Genomic DNA, 21,930 nt, shown 5'->3' on the forward strand with positions numbered 1-21,930 from the left:
AAATCTAAACCGCATTTCCGAAGATTTCTCGAAGAATAGCGCTTACAACATTTACTCCCAAGAGATAAAGTCTGACATCTTTATTTCTTCAGGTAAATGACAAAAAAATCTGTCTTAGAATGTTCATATATTCCCTAAAAGCTCTTTTTTTTATTTTTATTTATTTATTTTCTCATCTCTCTTCCTTGCATTCGAGTACAAAAAGAAATTGAAATGTTCCCAATTTTGCATAAATGTTTTGCCATTTGCTAAGGAAAGTAAATGTTTTTCTTTTTCCTTTTGAAAATCGAAAAACATAAAGATTTGTTTTTGAATATGGAAAATGATGTTTTTCATTGAGCATGTAATAAACTTTCGCGTCATTTTTTTTAAAAAATAAATATTTGACTTCATTTCTCATAAATAATACATCAACTACAGCTACAATTTAGTTCTGGAAAATAAAGTATTCAGACAAGCGTTTTTCAATATTCTTGGCAGGAAATTAATATGAATGTTTTTTCTCCCTTTCGTACTTTTTCCCATCGGCAATATTGCAGATAGGTCTCATAAAAAACAGAATACTTTATTTTTTTTACCTTACCTTTAAAACTTTTCAAAGCAAAGGGTTTTATCTTTAGAACATTTTATGTCAACTAAAGATTCTTAACCCTTTTGAAGGCCGTGGTAAGTACACTTACCACCACGTTTTACCACTTTTAATTTAGGTTTCCATTTTTCAATAACTTCAGCTTTCTTGAAGTGAGTTTGAATAAGGTTGGTAACCATTTGTCACTTTTAAAAAACGTATAAAAGTTATAAAATACATAATTCCTTTTGAAGTTTGTAGCATTTAAGGAATTTATTTTATAAATAAAGAAAAATAAAAGTCAATAAGTTCCTAATAGGTCATGTTAAATATATTTACCACCAAAAAAATGGCATTTTTATAAACTAAATGAGTTGTTTTTTTTAATATCAATTACTGTTCTTAAAACAATTTCAATTCCAAAAATAATTTAATTTACCTTTATTAGAAATAAAGGGCCCATTAAAGGGTTAAGATAATAGTTGGCTGGCCTACCAGCTACTACGCTTTTTTGCAAAATATTTTAAATGTTTTATAGAGTGGTAGGCATTTAAAAATCAAAGGTTTCAGATTTTTTGGTAATTTTGCCAACGTTTTAGAAGCTTCATCACGAGAGAGCTAGGTTTATTGCCCACTGGGTAACGAGAAGAGAGTAGCAGTTCTGGCATTTTCTGCGGCCAATGGGTCTTCGTCCCAAGTGCCCGCCATTAAAAAAAAAAGTTTAGAATTTCTTCTTTGAAGTAATTTTCCACTACTACATATCAAAGCATATTAAATGCAACTTTATGGTATTAGTCTGGAGGTTACTCTTTTTAAAAATTAGTCGTATTTATCATTAATTTACAAGTATTGCTATTTAATTAGTTACCAGTTTATAACAGTGGTTATACCAAATTTTAACTGTGGTTGAACATCCGACCCAATTTAAGGTTTACGTCAACCATAATTCAACTCCGCAGCCTTATAATTTTCAATCCTATCCAAAATGGAAGGGAATTCTTGGATACATTGGGAGGTTGTCGCGGTGTTCTTCTCGATGTTACGCAAAAACGAGTTAGTTTCATCAAAAAGTCCTCCACGAAAGCAAAATTTCTCCCAATACTTGATCCAGGAGTTCCCTTCTCTTCTAGGTTGGGTTCAAACTTACAAGGCTACGGAATTTCTTAATAGTAGTCGTAAACTCAAAGTCGGGTCGGCAGTTCAACGACGATTATAAAATAAAATAAAAATGTAGTTTTTGTTAAAAAAAAAAAAAAAACAAATTAAAATGTAAGTCATGAATCATTACGGTTGAATAATTCAACAAAATAAAAATAAAAATGAAGTGAGCTTCTACCACCTTTTACATTTTTAGTATCCCGTAGCATCCATCCATGAATTTTACATTAATAATATATTAGAGTGGACGCAAATGTTTGCAGTCTAAAAAAATTTAAAAAGTGGTGGAAAACTGTTTATGAGTTTATCTTATATCGGCTTTAATTTTGCGTTGAATTTAGAGATTCATTTTGTCAGTTGCAACATTGATATCAAATTTGCTGCGATTTTTGGTCGAAAGTAATTAGTGTTACATTTTTGATATATTGTGGAGGAAAAATTACGAAAGGAAAATTATTTAACACGTTGAGCGCCGAATCAGCCATCGGTGGCTGACACTTGACTTTCCATTTAGGCCGCGTCAACCATCGGTGGCTGACACTGAAATTACATTTAGGCCACGTCAACCACCGGTGACTGACACTGAAATAACATTTAGGCTGCGTCAACCACCGCTTGCTGACGCTGACCTTTCACATAGGCCGCGAAAAACAGCTGGCTGACAGCGTATAACATGATATAGAATTGTAAAATTTACACTCTTTTATGGAATTGCAGAAAATTTATTCAAAATTTACTTAATTATTGTGATACTTAGTTTAATAAATTCAATTTAGTAGATTTTTATCCACCACTATTTTTAATCAATTTGTAGGTATATATTATTCACCACTATTTACTGATATGTCATGTTAAACCTTTCAGACTTGCCAACTTGCTCCGGACAGCAAATATATATTTTAAAGTGGTAGTTTATCAATTGTGATTCTTGGTTTAATAAATTCAATTTAGTAGATTTTCATCCACCACTATTTCTAAACAATTCGTAGTCTTATATAATTCACCACTTTATAGTAGTTGAGTCACGCTATACGCTATACGTTCAAATATAGTCAAATATTTGCAAAATTTACTTTGTAGTTATTTACCGTTATTTTAATTATTTTGGCGTGTCCGGAGCAGTTGGCATCTCTGACCTTTTATTAAATGGCAAAATCTGTCCATAACTGCAAATTAAGTTTGTAGTTATTTACCGTGTGGCCAGACGAACAAGCCGAGTAAAATTAGCAACGTGTTAACTAAAAATAACTTAAAATTCGTTACCACTAGAGGATAATTTTTTACAAAACGGAGAAAGTTGGCGTCTCGTAAGTGGCAGCGAATTAAAAAGTAACAATTATTGAGTAAATGGATAATTTTGTCAATTTTTAATGGCTCTCCACGATGTAAATACAACAAATTTATGTTCTATATGAGGTTTTGAATTTTCGACTCGTAGTAGTAGCAAAATAACTTAAAATAAAATTAAGTAAACTAAATATAATTTAAACTTCACCACCACTTGAATATAAATATGTTTACAAAGCGAAGCAAATTAGCATCTCTGTATAAGTTTCACTCCAAAAATGATATTTTGTTGTCATAAAAATATTTTGAACCATTTCTATCTATTGCTTCATTAGCAGTTTACATTAGTTTAATAATGTGTTTTAAACTCTACTCGAGTCACCTGTCGAAAGTGACAAAACTCATTAATTCTAAAGCTTTAAATTAAACAGGAATGGAAGAAGGTACGTTTTCAGTTATTAATGTCAAAATTATAACTGTCATTCATTACTTTTGGGAAAGTCATTAACGGGGAAACCTCTCCATTGAGTTGAAGTGTCTTGTAGCAGTAGGTTCTACTTAATTTACAGTTCGACGCTTCGCAGTCTTGTTAATTGGTTTTCGACATTAGTTGATCGTCAAAGAGACATAAAGATTGTTCTCTGGAATAGGTTTCTGAGAGACCTGTTAGCGTGATTGCAGGAATAGTTTTATTTATTCTGTTCTCAAGGAAAAATAAATACTGGGATTCAATCATTCTCTATCAAATTGAGAAATGGTTGAAGGAGTCAAGCCTTATTTGTTTTCGAATTCTTAAAAAAAATGGTGGCGAAACGACCGAGTTTTTAAAAACTTCAAATAAAAATATGGACACGATGTTTTAGGTTAAAGTTTTAAACAATTAGTTTTATGATTAAGAAATAACTTACATTTAAAATTCTTCTTAAATAGCTTAATAAAACTAAATACAATTTATTTAAGCTTTTTCAATTTTTTAGATCGCAGAAACTCAAACAGGTTACAATTAAAATGGTTTAATTTCTATTTTTAATTTTACTTAATTAACACGTTGAATGATTAGCTAATTTTTCATGGCATGCCCGTCTGGCCAAACGGTAAATTACTACAAACTAAATTTGCAAATATTGGACACATTTTGCTACATTTTTAAAAGGTTTCGCAAGATTTATCCAGAGATGCCAACTACTCCGGAGACACCAAAATAATTTTAAAAAAACGGTAAATAACTACAAAGTAAATTTTGCCAATATTTGACTATTTTTGCTTACATTTTAAAAGGTATAGCATGACATAAGCAGTATAAAGTGGTGAATTATATAACGCTACGAATTATTTAGAAATAGTGGTGGATAAAAATCTACTAAATTGACTATTAAACCAAGAATCACAATTGATAAACTACCACTTTAAAATGTATATTTGCTGTCTGGAGTAAGTTGGCATCCTCTATGTAACTGAAAAGGTGGTGAATTATTTAAGCCTGCGAATTGTTTACAAATAGTGGTGGATAAAAATCTACTAAATTGAATTTATTAAACCAAGAATAACAATTAATAAACTACCACTTGAAAATATTTATTCGCTGTCCTGAGCAAGTTGGCATCTCTGTGTATACAAATAAAACTATCTTTGTGTGTTCTATGTTGCATTAATTTCTTCAAACCATTTTAGTAACGATAATAATATTTAAAAAATTACAAATTTACTCGAATTATGTGTTTCTAATAATCTTGGCTTCGCCGGTCACCGGTGATCCAAATGGCATTCAACATGTTAAATAATTTGTTTTTTGGTAAAGAAATAACTTACATTCAAAATTCCCTTAAATAGGTTTATGCAATTTGCTTAAGTTTTTTGAATATTTAAGATCGCAGAAAATCAGGCAGGCTTCAATTAAAATGGTTTTAGATTCTTTCTTTAGTTTTACTTCATTAATTTTGCTGTTATAATTTTTTTGGATTTACTTAATTTACAGTTCGAAGTTTAGCAGTCATATTAATTGTTTTCGACTTTAAAAAATCGTAAAAGAGACATGAAGATTGTTCTCTGAAATAGGTTTCTGAGAGTCCTGTTAGCGTGATTATAGAAATAGTTTCGCTCATTCTATTCTCAAGAAAAATAAGAGCTGGAATTAAATAATTCATTGCAGGAGTAAGAAATAGTTGAAGGAGTTATTGGAAGACATTCTACAATATTTCTTTAAACGCTGAAAAATATAAATGGTGACATAACACTCTACTTTTCAAAACTTTTCTCTAAGAATAGACGCGAGGGACAATTGTGATTACAGCAAATTATTGTTAAGGAAAATAATATTCCTTAAGAAGACGCTATACAATTGAAAAACAAATTCAAGTCCAATCCTGTTTCATCGCAATTGGTATTTATAAAGTTACTAGAAACGAAGTGATTTCATATAAATCTATAGTAAACTCTGACGTTTCAAATGCTTAAAATTATTTAAACTAAAAATAGCATTTTGAAAAGAATGTGTAGCGTTCGAAACAAAACAAATTTCAGATTTGAATATGTAACTAAATGATATTTATATATTTTATATGAAATAGTTACGCAGCAAAAATATTTTTTTAAATTCTAAATTGAATGTGTTCTCTCTCACACAGAGAAAAAAATAATAAATAATTTTAAATCTGGAAATTATTAAAAAATTTAATAACGAAAAAAATGTTCCAACCGTCTAAAAAAAAAAAAAAATTATGAAATATATTCCGCTATTTGTTATCATCCATTTTTCATGAAATTCTAGTCTTATAACCAGTAAACAAAGTGATACTACTAAACATACCCTCCAACATATGAGGATTTTGAAAATAATTCTTTCTAGTGGTAGCGAACCAAAGTAGAAATTTTTAAAGCAAATGGATCTCTCATAAAACTTTTATCAGAACTTAAGAATCTAGCCATATGGCCTGCACTTTTATAAGTAATAGTGAACAAGTTACGCTAAAATTAATTTTTTTTAAATATTAAGACATTAATTTTGCTACCGTCTGAAAAGAAGATTTCTGAAACTACGGAAATTCCGTAGCAGTTGGAGGGTATGCTACTAAATAACGAGATTATATAAAAGGAGAAAGAGGCGTCACGTTGATTGCTAAAGATTAAAATTGCAATTTGTCTGTAATGCGAGTATGAATAGCCACTTAATTCTTAAAAACCGAAATTAAGCTGTTAAAAATATTTTAAACATTTTACTCTTGAAAAGTGTTAGATGATTTTTTGTTGTTACCTTTTTGAATAAATTCCTCATTTAATGTAATTTTTATTTTATATTTGCCTGATAAAAAACATATTTTTTGCTTAAAATCAAAACTTTCCTTATGCAGCATTGTTAGTTATGAAGAAAGGAAAAGAAATAAAGAAAGGAAAATAGTGCTAACTTTAATAATTTCTTCTCAAAGTACTTATTACGTCACATTATATTAGATATTTTTGTTCAATTTCCTATCTCGAGAGGTAATTTTAAGTCACCGAGATTCAAAGTTACTGCCACTTACTTATAAATGTTTTTAGAAACATTTATAAAATGCTATTTTTAATCAAATGAGTGATGATAATGATAAACAAACAAAAGAAGACAGCAAACTATAACTTCATTCAGAGATAAATCAGGTAGCAAAACCACTTCATATCCAGGTTGTAGAGGCCGGGATAGCCTGATCGGTAGAGCACTGGGCCCATGTCCGAGAGTTCGTGGGTTCGAACCCCACCGGCCGAAGACTCCCCGGGAAGTAAAGTGACTGATGCACGTTAAATCTGTCGAGTCGCAAAAGTTCTCCATATTCCCATAACAAATCAAAACCTCTGGGGGTACTGGATTGGAGATCGATCGTTCTCTGATTCAGGTCAAAATTACGATCTGTGGATGAATGAATGGATGTATGAATGGGTCCGCCTTATAAACAGGTGTGATGTATGATGTGGCAGAAGTCGAAATCTTGGCCATAGAACACTGAAAAACACTGAAAAACAAGAATCGCACACTCTGTCTTAAATTTGCTCGGTTTCACCAAGCAAGTTTTTCTTTTTCCTTGGCTAGGCAGACTATTCGACCTACATTCAGAGATGCCAACTTGCTGTGGACAGCAAATAAATATTTTAAAGTGGTAGTTTATCAATTGTGATTCTTGGTTTAATAAATTAAATTTAATAGATTTTTATCCACCACTATTTCTAAATAATTCGCAAGCTTATATCATTCACCACTTAATAATATTTATGTTATGTGTGGTCCGTGGATCGAGATTCAGACAGAAAGTAAAGGTTTATTAACAAAAAGCAAACAAACACATACAAATTTAAAAAGAACGCCATCTGGCGGTATAAAAAGAAAAAGACTTCGTAGCTATCCTTCCCAGGGAATGACAACAATCTCCCCCTGCGAGAAGGATTTTACTTTTTAACACATATAACAATATACACATAAAAAATATTAATTCTCTTAACATAAATTTCAAATTAAACTTATTTTTCCCAAAGAAAAAATTAACTTCTCAAAAGTTACAGCTTTAGTTAAAAAATCAGAAATATTATCATTAGTATTCTTATAAACAGTTTTCAATATTTTATCTTCAATCATATCTCGCACAAAATGAAATTTAAGGTTTACATGCCTGGTTTTGTTAGAAGATTTACCATTATTCAACCAGTCAATAGCTGCTTGGCTATCAGAAAACATAGTAACAGGAGCATCAATAAATTTTTTACAGTTCAACTCATTTAACATATTTATTATCCAAGTAAGTTCTCGAGCTGTGTCAGCTGCAGCAAATAATTCAGCTTCACATGTTGAAAGTCCTACACATCTTTGTTTTCTACTTTTCCATGTTATAAGAGAATTACCTATCATAATTACACAACCTGAAAAAGATTTTCCTCCTTCTGCATTGCCCCAACTTGCATCCGCACTACAGTTTAAAATACCAAATTCTTTACTATAAAACAAGACTCTATCTTTTGAACAGTTCGAATATTTCAAAACTCTTTTAGCCAAAACGTAATGCCTTTTTTCAGGACGTTTATTAAATTGTGATAAATAACTAGTTACAAAAGCAATATCTGGTCGGGTTCTATTTGCTAAATATAAAAATTCACCGACGATTTCCTGATAATCAGTTTGATCTACTAAATCATCAGTAGGATTAAAACATCTATCTTCACCTTTAGTTACGGGAATATTTGTTTTCTTGCAATTTTCCAAACCATATTTTTTCATTAAAGTTTCAATGTAATGAGTTTGAGATAGACCAATTCCGTTTTCTTTTTGTGAAATCTCAATGCCTAAAAATTTTGAATCATTAGTTGTTTCTTTTATTTCAAATGTTTGATTAAGTTTTGAAATAATTTCCTTGTATAATTTCGAATTATTAGAGAATATTGCCAAATCATCTACGTATACACAAATTGCGAAAAAATCATTATCATTAATTTTAGTAAATACGCAATTGTCAGATGCAAGTTGAGTGAGACCAATCTTTTTAAGTTCATTTTTTAACTTTATATGCCAATTTCTACCAGATTGAGGTAGACCATAAATACTTTTATTTAATTTACACACTTTATTTTTACCATATTTATCTTCAAAACCTGGAGGTATTTCCATGTATACAGTTTCATCAATATCACCATATAAATATGCAGTTTTAATATCAAAAAATTTAACAAATAAATCCAATTTTGCTGATAAAGCAATTAATAACCTGAATGATTCAATATTTACCACTGGTGAATATGATTCAGAATAATCAACATTTTTTATTTGATTAAATCCAGCTGCAACCAGTCGCGCTTTGTAAATTTTGTTATTATTGTCATTTTTAATTGTATACACCCATTTACTTTGTATTATTTTTTCCTTTTTAGGCCTCTCAATTAATTCAAAAACCTTATGTTTCTCCATCGAAAGAAGTTCGTTTTCCATTGCGGTTTTCCACTCGGAATATTTATTACTATTTATCGCCTGGTCATAATTTTGAGGAATAGATGATCCTTTCAAGGCTAAGTTCGCGTTTGCGGATATTTTATTTTTAATTCTTTCAGAACGTCTTAATGCAGGAGTATTTTGATTATTTTCATTTTGTGAATCAGCACTTTCTCGAGAAGATTTATGAGAAAAAGAATGTTCACTGCTTGATTCAGTTGGAGGGGAGTTTTGGGTTTCAGTTTCGATCTGTGGTAGAGGCATATTAAACTGGGTCAAATCTTTAATGTTCCATATGCTACATTCATTTTTATTTGTTAGAAATTTACTTCCTCTTAATGATTCGTTAAATTTAACAGATCGCTCTTCAATTACAATATTTTTATCGACATCATATATTCTATACGCGCGCCTTTCTCTAGAATAACCGACAAAAATCCCACGTTTTCCCGGAACATCAAATTTATTTCGGAATTGTTTAGGTATATGAAAATAAACGACGCATCCAAATACTTTTAAGTAGTTAAGTTTCGGTTCTTTTCCTGACCATATTTCAATCGGAAGATTCTGTTTATTTTTACGCGGTGTAAGATTAGAAATGTGAGTGCTAAAATTTATTGCTTCAGCCCAAAATTTTAATGGTAATTCACTTTCATATAATAATGTTCTAGCCCTTTCTACTAATACTCTTATGGCTCGCTCAGCACGTCCATTTGACGAAGGATTATACGGTACTGTTTTTTCATGTATGATCCCGTATTTTTCTAAAAAACTATCAATCTCGTTATTAACAAATTCTAGACCGTTATCTGTTCTGAATCTTTTGATTTTCTTATTCATTAAATTTTCATACCTTTCTTTAAACATACAAAACATTTCAAATACTTCATTTTTATGTTTCAAAAAATAAGAAAAGTACATCCCAGAAAAATCATCCACTAGTACTAAAAAATATTTTGAATTTCCTAATGAATCACAATTTATAGGGCCTGCAAGGTCCGCATGAATTAACTCTAATACAGAATTACTTTGTGCAATATTAATTGTTGGATGACTCTTATGAGTTACTTTACTTATATCACAAGATTCACAATGATAATTTTCAAAATCTTTAAAATTTATGCCAATAACATTTTGCATTTTAACCATGTATTGTGGATTTAAATGACATAGTCTTTTATGCCATATATTATAAGTATCCAAATTACTTACTTCATTACATTCTAACTCAGAATTATTTACATCATTATAATCAAAAAATTTAGGTGAAATGTTATTACATGGTTCCATTAAAATTTCAAAACGATTGTTTACTTTTACAGCTTTTAAAACACTGCGATTATCATTAGTTAAAATCAAAATATCATTACCATTGGATTTAATTTTATAACCTTTATCAATTAATTTAGATACTGAAATTAAATTGTTTCGTAAATCTGGTACATATATTACATCATATATTGTTAGATTTTTACTGCAATTATCAACTGTTGTTGTAGCTTTTACAATACCAATACCTTTCGAAATTAAATTTGACTTCTTACCTGCTAATTGTATTATTCCATTAACATGATTTAAGTTTTCAAAAAAGTTTAAATCTTTTACCATGTGTGAAGTAGCACCAGAATCCAAAATGAAAACAGTTTTGTTTTTACCGGTAGCACTTGAATTTATTTGGTATTGTTCTTGTTCTGCGGTAAGTGCAAAATTTTCACTAGAATGTTTATCTTGATTTTCAAATGCACAATGAGCGTTACAGTTTTTGGTTTTGTTCATACCCGATTTATAGTTCGAAAATGTTCTTTTCTCTTGAGATGTTGGGTTTCGATTTCCCTCGTTCTTGCTTCGGAAATAGCAGTCTTTAGCTAGGTGATTCGTTTTATGGCAGATGAAACATTTCTTCCTGCTTCTATTTTCATATTTATATTTTACTCCGAATGCTTCTGTTCGTCTGGGAATATCATTTCTTAATTTTGATAAGATGTTTTCTTCTTCCCGCAGTATTTCTAAAATTTCCTCCATTTGTCTTTCGCGTTGGGTTTTCAAGATCTCTCTTATTTTTGCAAATTTTCCTCTTAATCCTCTAACAGTATAATAAACAAGTTCTCGTTCAGAAATTTGCAGTCCAAGTGATGAACATTTCGTTTTAAGTCCTCGTGATCTTGCAATATAGTCTGACACATTTTCATTTTCTTTCATTTCAAGATTTTTTATTTCGTTACTTGCATCGATTTTTCGATCTTCTGTTTTACCAGTAAATGTGCTTTGAATTTTTTCCCATAGAATTTTAGCAATCGTTTCGTTTGCGAACTGAAGACTTTGGTCATCAGAAAGCGATAGTTGTATGTATGCAACTGCGTCATCATTGTTTAATGTCCATTGTTCCCGCAACTTTGGATCAACGGGGGCTTCTTCAGTTAGCACATTAGCAATTTTCTTAAGTGTCAGCAAAGCCTTGACTTTAATACTCCACTGATAGAAGTTATCACTGTTCAGCAGTGGGATACTCGGCAGATCCCTGTTCATTTTGATTTTGGAATCTAAACGATGTAAATCACGGCGAAACTAAGTGAAACTTTTTACTGCGTCATAATTTTCAAAACCACAGCCATGCTGCCAACTGTGGTCCGTGGATCGAGATTCAGACAGAAAGTAAAGGTTTATTAACAAAAAGCAAACAAACACATACAAATTTAAAAAGAACGCCATCTGGCGGTATAAAAAGAAAAAGACTTCGTAGCTATCCTTCCCAGGGAATGACAACATTATGCTATACCCCTTAGAAAGCAAGCAAAAATAGTCAAATATTTGCAAAATATACGTTGCAGTTATTTACCGTATTTTTAATTATTTAAGCGCGTCCGGAGCAGTTGGCATCTCTGTTCAGTGTTCTACACATTATTGTTTGTATTTAGGTTTTGTTAGCTGTGATTTGATCAATTATTTGCCATTCTTGAGTGCACACCAAAACAACCATGCATACTATGAATCACTGCATAGTATCCGTTTTCTTCTCGTGTATTGCTATTAATTTCTATCAAATGATTTGTCATTGTGCAATGCAAAAGTAAAAGCTTTTTTCAAAATTTAAAAGAAAAACATTGAGTGAATCACTAATTCAGAAATATATTTATTACGCTTTTAATGACAATTTAAATATCAAACATAGTTCAAATAATTCAATGTTCTATTGAGCATTGCAGTCTGGTTTAGACTTTTGAGATTTAGTCAGCGAGTTGCCGGATTTGTCAGCGCACCAGCACCATCCCTGCCTGCACTGAATCGGGGCATAGTCACCATCCTTGGTACATTTAGGAACGAATTCTTTTGGGTCACCTGAATTATTAAAAAAAAATCAAGAAGAGAGAAGAAGAAGAATTATCACAATATATATATGCTTCACTTTCTTTGTCTAGTCTAAAACAGCAATATACTTAAAAACTAATTCCAGCAGCTTGCTGAGGCACATAAAAAGGAGAAAATATCCTGCTTTTCCATTACGTAAATTACGCAGGAAACTGCTGTATTCGATATGCTATACCTGAAAAACAACCTACAGGGTTATCAACATACTAAGATTTAGCAGAACATCATATGTACTAAGATCTAGCGCATACGAAGCAACGTGACAGTAAGGAGAAATGTCATCTGTAAACAAAATGCGTCAGCAGATTTAATCTACATGGATGATATAAATGCATTTTCAACGGTATGTCTTAATTAATAGTACAGTTTTGTTTATCAATCGTTTAAAAATATAGAAATTTTCACAATCCCTCACCAAATCCTTAAAGTGGTTGGGAGGAGAGGAGGATGCAAACCCGTATCAAACCTCTACTGCTATACCCCTAGCGGCTATATTTTGTTTTTACCTTTATACCAACCTCCAACATATATATATATATATATATATATATATATATATATATATATATATATATATATATATATATATATATATATATATATATATATATATATATATATATATATATATATATATATATATATATATATATATATATACAGTGGTGGCCAAAAGTGTGAAGATTTTTTGGAAGTTTCGTGTTTTTCAACTTTGTGTGCTGGTAGAATATATTCATTTTCACACTTAAATACAAACGTTTATATATCAAATTGAAGGTAATTTAATGTAGAATTTAATAATAAATACAGTATTACAATATATGTATTACAAAAAAAAGTTATGCAACTAATAGCAAGATCTATCTTAGACTTGTATTTTTTTGAAGTGATACTTACTCAATCAATACTTAGTAGGATAACCCTTATTTTTTAAGACAGTTTCACAGCGTCTTTTCATCGAGTGAACGAGTGTTTGGAGTTCATCTTTCGTAATCACATGGTGCCAAGAATCAATTATAGCTTAAATAAGTTGTCTTTTATTGGATGGACGTTATTTTCGTACAAGAATTTTCAAACGTCGCAACAAATTTTCAATTGGATTGAGATCAGGGCTGTTTCCTGGCCATGGTAATATATCTATACCTTTATTTTGAAACCATGCTTTGCATAATTTTGCTATGTGGAAAGGAGCTGAATCCTGCTGAAAAGTAAATGGCACGTTGTTGGGGAAGAGATCCCTGATGGAAGTATCAATTTTGGTTTCAGGACAGTTTCGATGTATTTTTTTGCATTCAGGATGCCATCAATCACTTGAATTTGATCCACACCATCTGCAGACATACATGCCCAAATCATGACATTTGTTGGGTTTTTTGTAGTTGCTTCAATGCAATCAGGAGGAAGTGCTTCACCTACTCTACGTCTCACGTATTTTCAACCATCACTACCAAGGAGCGATATTTCACTCTCATCGCTCCAGATTACTTGCTTCCATTGATTTTCTGACCATTTAATGTGTTCTTTTGCCCACTTAACTTGTTTTTCACTTTGCTTTTGATTTAAGTATGGTTTTTTCCTCGGAATTCTAGCTTGTAGTCCAATTCCTGATAGCCTTCTTGAACTTACTGCAATACCCGCTGCATTCATTTCACATCTAATGGCATCTGATGAAATTTTTCTATCTTGAAGGCATAGCCGTTTAATTTTTCTATCGGCAGTAGCTCTTGTTCATTTTTTTCGGCCTGATTTGGCTTTACTTTTCACTGATTTCGGTTTTTCATAACGTAAGCAAAACTTTCGTACACCAGAATAAGTCACTGAACCACCAACTTGTCTTGCAATTTCAGCATAAGAGAGGCCATTTTTTCTCAATATGACAATTCGTCTTCTTTTTGTAGATGTCCAATTAGTTCTTCTTGTTGATGACATTGTTTAAAATTAGTTTAATTTTAAAAAAAACTTTAAATATTCAAAAACAGCAATACTCTATTTAATTGTACTAGTATGCATCATTCCGCAAAATATTTCCACAACAATTACTCTTTTACCATCCAAATAACCTAAACTATAGTTACAGACATTTGATTGGTCCTAAGAACAGTATTTGTGATTGGCTAGTACGCTTTTATTACAAAACACGTCATTATTCAAAACGATTGTGCTTGTTTGTTCTACTAAAATGAGCATAACTTTCTTTGTAATACAGATATTTTAATTCTGTTTTTGTTATTAAATTTTACAATAAATTACTTTCAGTTTGAAATATAAACGTTTGTATTTAAGTGAAAATTAATATATTCTACAAGCACACAAAGTTGAAAAACATGAAACTTTCAAAAAATGTCCACGCTTTTGGCCACCACTGTATATATATATATATATATATATATATATATATATATATATATATATATATATATATATATATATATATATATATATATATATATATATATATATATATATATATATATATATATATATATATATATATATATATATATATATATATATCGGCGAATCTCAGGAATCATTAACCTATATGTCTTCAAACTTTTCTTATAAATATATAACATAATAAGCGAAATTTAATTCTAATAAAATTACTGGAATAACTATGCATTACTAACTTTAAGATACGTACAGTTTTGATCGCGAGTAACTCACTTCAAGAAAGCTGAAGTTATTGAAAAATGATAACCTAAATTAAAAGTGGTAAAACGTGGTGATAAGTATACTTACCACGGCCTTCAAAAGGGTTAATTACATAATTTTGTTAAACAAATCCATGAAAATCCCGCTAATATCACCAATTGAATTTCAAACTACTTAGAGCACTCAAATTTCTACTTCTTAAATAAAATAAAATATCATGTTTGAAAGAAAAAATATTAGCCCATACCAGAGTCTTTGGCCATTTTTCTTTGCACTCTACAAGCTGTTACTTTTGCTTTTGGCTTTTTAGTCATTGCGGCGAAAGTAACTGCAATCAAGCTGAGAACAAGTAAAAAGTAGAAAACTTTCATCATTGATTAGCTGAAAAATATTAGCAGATATTATCAAACAAGTTTAAATAATGAAAGTTTTTATTATTACAATCCCTTACGAAAATTTAAGGTATATTTGAGGTGTATTTAAGGTTGCTGAGAAAACAGCAATAAAAATTATACCTCGTAAAGGTTGTAATTAAAGTGTACGAAGTTGTTTTACATATACTTCAGCCTATTTTGAGGTTGTTTAAAATCAACTTCAAATCAAACAGGCTGATGAGGTGATTCTCAAGGTATACCAGGTTGATTTTCTCACACTTGTAACTAAAGAGGTACTTTTGAGGTATAAATTTTTTTACCTTATTTCAACTAAAGAGAGTGAGGTATTTAATGAGGTATATGAAGTCATTTTATTTATACCTAAGCTCATTTTGAGGTTGTTTTAAATTCACTTCAAATCAACCAGAGGTGATTTTTATGGTATACCAAGTTGATTTTCTGATACTTGTAATAAAAAGGTATTTTTGAGGTATAAAAAAATTTACCTTATTTCGACTAAAGAGAGTGAGGTATTTACGAGGTATAAAAAATATACCTTTTTTCAACTAAAGAGAGTGAAGTATTTATTGAGGTGTATGAAGTCATTTTATTTATACCTCAGGTTGTTTTAAGGCTGCTTAAAGTACACTTCATATCAACTAGCTCACTTCCCAGAGTTCCGTGCTAGCCGGCAAATGACGTGTGTGGTTACAATCGAAAGTTTCCTCGAAATTCGGTAAGTGTGCTTGACATTTATTAATTTAGCTTTATCACTTTTAATCAAATATGCTTCAATTTTCAAACTTAAATGTCATTATTTTTGTTTTAAAGACGCGTCCTGATCTTGCATTATTTAAGTCGGAAGATATTCTTTGAGGCTATTGTTGTAGGCTTAGCAATAAGACAGAACAATCGAAATATTTCTCGTCGCTGTTTAGGGTAAGGTTACTGGTGAATCCTTACAGCAGGTTACGCACAGTATATTTTATTGTTTGTAATTTATTCAAATGTAACCTATTCTTTTTGTTTTGCCTAAATGTATATGTTTTAACGCAGCAGTATACAAGCTCCCTTATGAAAATTTAAGGTATATTTAAGGTCGATTTGAGGTATTTTTGAGGTATTAAGGTTGTTTTGAGGTATATTTGAGGTATATTTAAGGTTGCAGAGAAAACAGCAATAAAAATTATACCTCGTAAAGGTTGTAATTAAGGTGTACGAGGTTGATTTATAGATACTTCAGCTTGTTTTGAGGTTGTTTAAAATTCACTTCAAATCAACCAGACTGATAAGGAGATTTTTAAGGTATACCAGGTTTATTTTCTTACACTTGTAACAAAAGAGGTATTTTTGAGGTATAAAATTTTTTACCTTATTTCAACTAACGATAAAAAGGTATTTATTGAGGTACATGAAGTCATTTTATTTATACCTAAGCTTATTTTGAGGTTGTTTTAAATTTACTTCAAATCATCCAGACTGATAAGATGATTTTTAAGGTATACGAGGTTGTTTCTCTTACACTTGAAACAAAAGAGGTATTTATGAGGTATAAAAAAAATCAACCTTATTTCAACTAACGAGAGTGAGGTAATTACAGGGTATAAAAAATATACCTTTTTTCTACTAACGATATTGAGGTATTAATTAGGTATAAAAAATATACCTTATTTCAACTAAAGAGAGTGAGGTATTTATTGAGGTGTTGAAGTCATTTTATTTATACCTAAGCTTGTTTTAAGGTTGCTTAAAGTACACTTCATATTAACTAACTCACTTCCCAGAGTTCCATGCGAGCCGGCAAATGGCGTGTGTGTTGACAATCGAAAGTCTATTCGAAATTCGGTAAGTGTGCTTGACATTTATTAATTTAGTTTTATCACTTTTAATCAAATATGCTTCAATTTTGAAACTTAAATTTTATTATTTTTGTTTTAACGATGCGTCCTGATCTTAAATAATTTAAGTTGGAGGATATTCTTAGAGTCTATCGTTGTAGGCTTAGCAATAAGAGAGAATAACCGAAATATTTCTCGTCACTGTTTTGGGTAACATTACTGGTGAATCGTTACAGCAGGTTATGCACAGTATATTTTATTGTTTGTAGTTCAGTCAAATAGAACTATTCTTTTTATTTTGCTGAAATGTATATGTTTTAACGTAGCAGTATGCACGCTGATTAATTGAGAAAAATGTTCACAATTTCTCTTATAAATAAATCATTGAAAATTGAAAGATTTTTAAAATAGCAATTTTGCTTTGAAATTCTACTATAGCTGTAAGCTTATTGTTTGGATATTTGTTGCAAAGTTTATATTATTGTTTATATATATACAAAGTTTATATATATATATATATATATATATATATATATATATATATATATATATATATATATATATATATATATATATATATATATATATATATATATATATATATATATATATATATATATATATATATATATATATATATATATATATATATATATATATATATATATATATATATATATATATATATATATATATATATATATATATATATATATATATATATATATATATATATATATATATATATATATATATATATATATATATATATATATATATATATATATATATATATATATATATATATATATATATATATATACAGTGGGTAAAAAAAGTTTCCGTACGGTCACTAAATTTAAGAATAAATGAGCATAATTTGTGAAGTATTGCATTTTTTCCTTAAATACTGTCTATATGTGTTTAGTATAAGTCTATAGAAAGAGATTTTTGTAAATTTTCATTTTTGCAAAACGAGAAAAGCATATTATTTGCAATATCTAAGGTAAATTGAAAATTGCAGTGCAAAAAAAGTTTCCGTACGCGTTATGCAAATTCTTTCTGACGAGTTTAAAACAGGCCCGCAGTAAATCTTTGACGTTATAAAGTTAATCGTTAAAGTTGATCGCCTCAAAATGGAAGTTCCCAGAACTATTCGGAAGTCCTCGGGAGAATTAGTGATTAAATTGCGAATGGATTATCCATGAAAAGGATTAGTGAAATGACTAAAAAATCGAAGTCTACAGCGCAATATATCATTGAAAGATATCGTAAACTTCATTCACTTGAGGATAGAGATCAATCCGGGAGGCCGTCCAAATTAAATCGCGTGTATAAAAGAAACATCATACGCCAAGTTCAAGAAAATCCACGAATTAGTGCACTGCGGTTGGCAGCTGATTTAATAGTTAGTAACAACATTAAAGTCTCAACTCAAACCGTGAGAAATGTCGTTAAAAAAAGTGGTTATCATGGACGTGCGGCCCGGAAGAAACCCTATATAAGTTTGTGCAACAGGAAAAAGCTCCTCGAGTTTGCAAAGAAGCATGCAAGCAAGCCATTATCTTTTAGGGAATCATTCTTTTTAGTGATGAATCAAAATTTAACATTCATGGGTCAGATGGCCGAGTTATGGTGTTGAGAAAACCAACCAAACAAACAAATGATAACTAAGAATTTATGAGGAACTGTGAAGCACGGTGGTGGCGGTTTTATGGTGTGGGGGTGTATGAGTGCTGCTGGAGTAGAAAATTTGCAATTCATCGTAGGAACTATGGATCGATTTGGATATCTGGATATTCTTAAACAAAATGTGTTATCCAGCGCAGAGAAACTATCTCTTGGAACTGGATTTACTTTTCATCAGGACAACAATCCTAAACACACCTCTAAGATTTGCCAAGAGTAGTGCCTTTACCATCTTAAACAACAACTTCATTGCCTTCCTCAGTCACCCGATTAAAACCCCATCGAGCATTTGTGGGAAGAAATTGGCCGACAACTTAAAAAATATGACATAAAAAACAAAGTTGAACTGAAAAGTGCCGTTAGTAGCATTTGGTGTAATATTTCTCCAGAAACAACAAAAAAACTTGTAGGGGTAATGCCAAAACGTCTAAGAGAGGTGATAAAGGCCAAAGGAGGCCCCACTGATCATTAAATGCATTTTTGTAAATGTATTTTGCATTTTTGTAAACTTTTTTCGTGTGCTAGGGCACCGTACGGAGACTTTTTTGTTCCATGTTTACGGCATTTTTTGAGTTTTTAATATTTATTATTTAATTTTGTCAGTATTATCATCCTTTTAATATGAATAAATATTAAATAATATTAGTTTTAACACATTTTTAAGTTTTCATTTTTATCATTATGAATTTTGTGTGACAAATTAAACTTTGATTTGCACTCGTTGCTGCGTACGGAGTGTATATATATATATATATATATATATATATACACATATATATATATATATATATATATATATATATATATATATATATATATATATATATATATATATATATATATATATATATATATATATATATATATATATATATATATATATATATATATATATATATATATATATATATATATATATATATATATACATATATATATATATATATTAAATATATATTGTACATATATATACATATATATATATATATATATATATATATATATATATATATATATATATATATATATATATATATATATATATATATATATATATATATATATATATATATATATATATATATATATATATATATATATATAAGCGCAAAATGAAGAATAAAACAAAGAAAAATTATAGACTTATGAAAAAAAAAGGGGGGGATAATAAGTAAAAAATAACAAACAACAGTTTATATAATAAATTTGGGAAAAAAAAAGAAAGGATGAAATTTTATTTAAAAAACCAGAAAAATAAAACCGGGGAAAAAAAAAACATATAATCTTTTCTTCAGCCCACACGATTATATCCGCAAAACAGACTTAAACAGACTTTCCTTAACTTTCTTCGTGTTTTCTTGTATTTACTTATTTATTATATATATATATATATATATATATATATATATATATATATATATATATATATATATTTACAGAGCTTATCCGCTTATCCACAGTTTCCCTGATATTACTGAGATTGCCTAGGCTGTAAATAGCACATGCGCTGCGGCGGTGAAGAAGAGACAAGCAAGCTACTGCTCAATCTTCCCCTAGGACCAGAGGCGTATCTATGGAAAGAAGCGCCTATGGCAAACCTCTTACTGGCGCCCTTACTAAAATATTAAAATGCTTTTTTTTTATACAATACAAAATAAAAGCATTGTTTGAAGTATTTAACTCTTTTGACAATATCACAAAAAGATTAAATTGAATTTAAAAAAAAAGTTATAAATAAATAAATATTAAATATAACAATAAAATTATCTCTTTTTAATTGTTATGCATTCACGTGTATTCGAAATCCTCATCGGTAAGAAATTAAAATACCTTTTTTATCATAATTATAGAAGATTCTATTGCGTTTTTTGAATTGTCAAAAAAAATTCTAAGAAGTTGTTTAATTAAGCACAATTATATTTTAAAGTTTTGCAAATATAATTTGGTAACAGAATTACGTACACACAACAAATGTAGCTCTGAGTTAAAGAAGAACTATAACATAACCGGATGATTACTCAACATTTTCAAAATTAAAACTGAAGGAAATTGATTTTTTTTTTAAATAATCACGCATTGCTAACATCAAAATAAAATCATCGCGATATAATAAATTCATTAAAGATTACAGAGTAAATAATTACGATTTGTTATGATAATTACGAATAAAATAGCAACAATTAAAAAATATATATTTTGATTAGTTTATTTACTGTTCAATAAAATAAAAAAACCGATGCTCTTAATATAATTACATTTTATAATCCTTATATAAAAATAGATAATAAGAAAAAATATACACACAATTACATACAAAACAAGACTTAATAACGACAATAATACATTCTTTATTGAGAAATAAATTAGGGGAAGTTGACGATTAGTTTTAAGAATATCTAGAAGTAATTCTTTTGCTAACAGTAAAAAAAAGGCAAAGAGTAAAGAAATAGACCAGAATACATTCTAGCATATTTAATTAAAAAAAAAACAAATTATGAAAAATTCTCTTCGCATCACAATGGAACAAATTAAAAATAAAGCAAAATATTAAACAAATTTAAATTATAAATTTTTAGGCGTTCAGTGCGCAAAAAAATAAATAAACGGACCATCCTGATAACTTATGATCTAATGATCAGATCTTCACTTTCTTCTCATCTCAATGGTTCAAGGGGTGACTTAAAATATGATAATTAATAGGTGCAGGTATGATATTTTAAGTTACGAAATCAGATACTGAAACGTACTTTCTCTGAAGTTTCTGTTTATACATGCCATTTTTTCGACGGATTTGGATTTCTGAATCCCAAAATTTAGGAGGTAATCGCAATCTGAGAAGTACCTAGAGAGATTTTCAAGCAAAGTGAAAAAAAATTTCTGCGCAATTATAAAGGTCGTTTATAATTGTGTAAATTAAGTTGTTTTTAAGGAAAAAGAAAAAAATATAAATCATTGAAATATTCGAGAAGATGACTTTTTGCATCTTTATGGAAATACATTTCTAAATATATTCTTAAAATAAAGATAATTATTTAATGAATAAATATTATTGTG

The 21,930-nt window shown here is 29.4% G+C and overlaps 1 protein-coding gene across 2 annotated transcripts in view; it reads right to left on the minus strand.

The window, feature by feature from the left end:
* Positions 1-12,064: 12,064 nt before the first annotated feature.
* Positions 12,065-21,930, minus strand: part of LOC107452228 (thyroglobulin) — a 32,659-nt gene continuing 22,793 nt past the window's right edge. For both annotated transcript variants that reach the window (XM_087160387.1, XM_087160388.1), the window contains exons 2-3: positions 15,223-15,356; positions 12,065-12,290 (exon numbers count right to left, since the gene is read on the minus strand). In XM_087160387.1, the coding sequence (XP_087016513.1) occupies positions 12,142-12,290; positions 15,223-15,349 (276 nt within the window). In that variant the 5' untranslated portion in view covers positions 15,350-15,356 and the 3' untranslated portion in view covers positions 12,065-12,141. The remainder of the gene's footprint in view (positions 12,291-15,222; positions 15,357-21,930) is intronic.

Source organism: Parasteatoda tepidariorum, chromosome 4 (assembly GCF_982258835.1).
Source record: "Parasteatoda tepidariorum strain Cologne lab strain chromosome 4, Ptep-v5.0, whole genome shotgun sequence".
NCBI classification, from domain to species: Eukaryota; Metazoa; Arthropoda; class Arachnida; order Araneae; family Theridiidae; genus Parasteatoda; species Parasteatoda tepidariorum.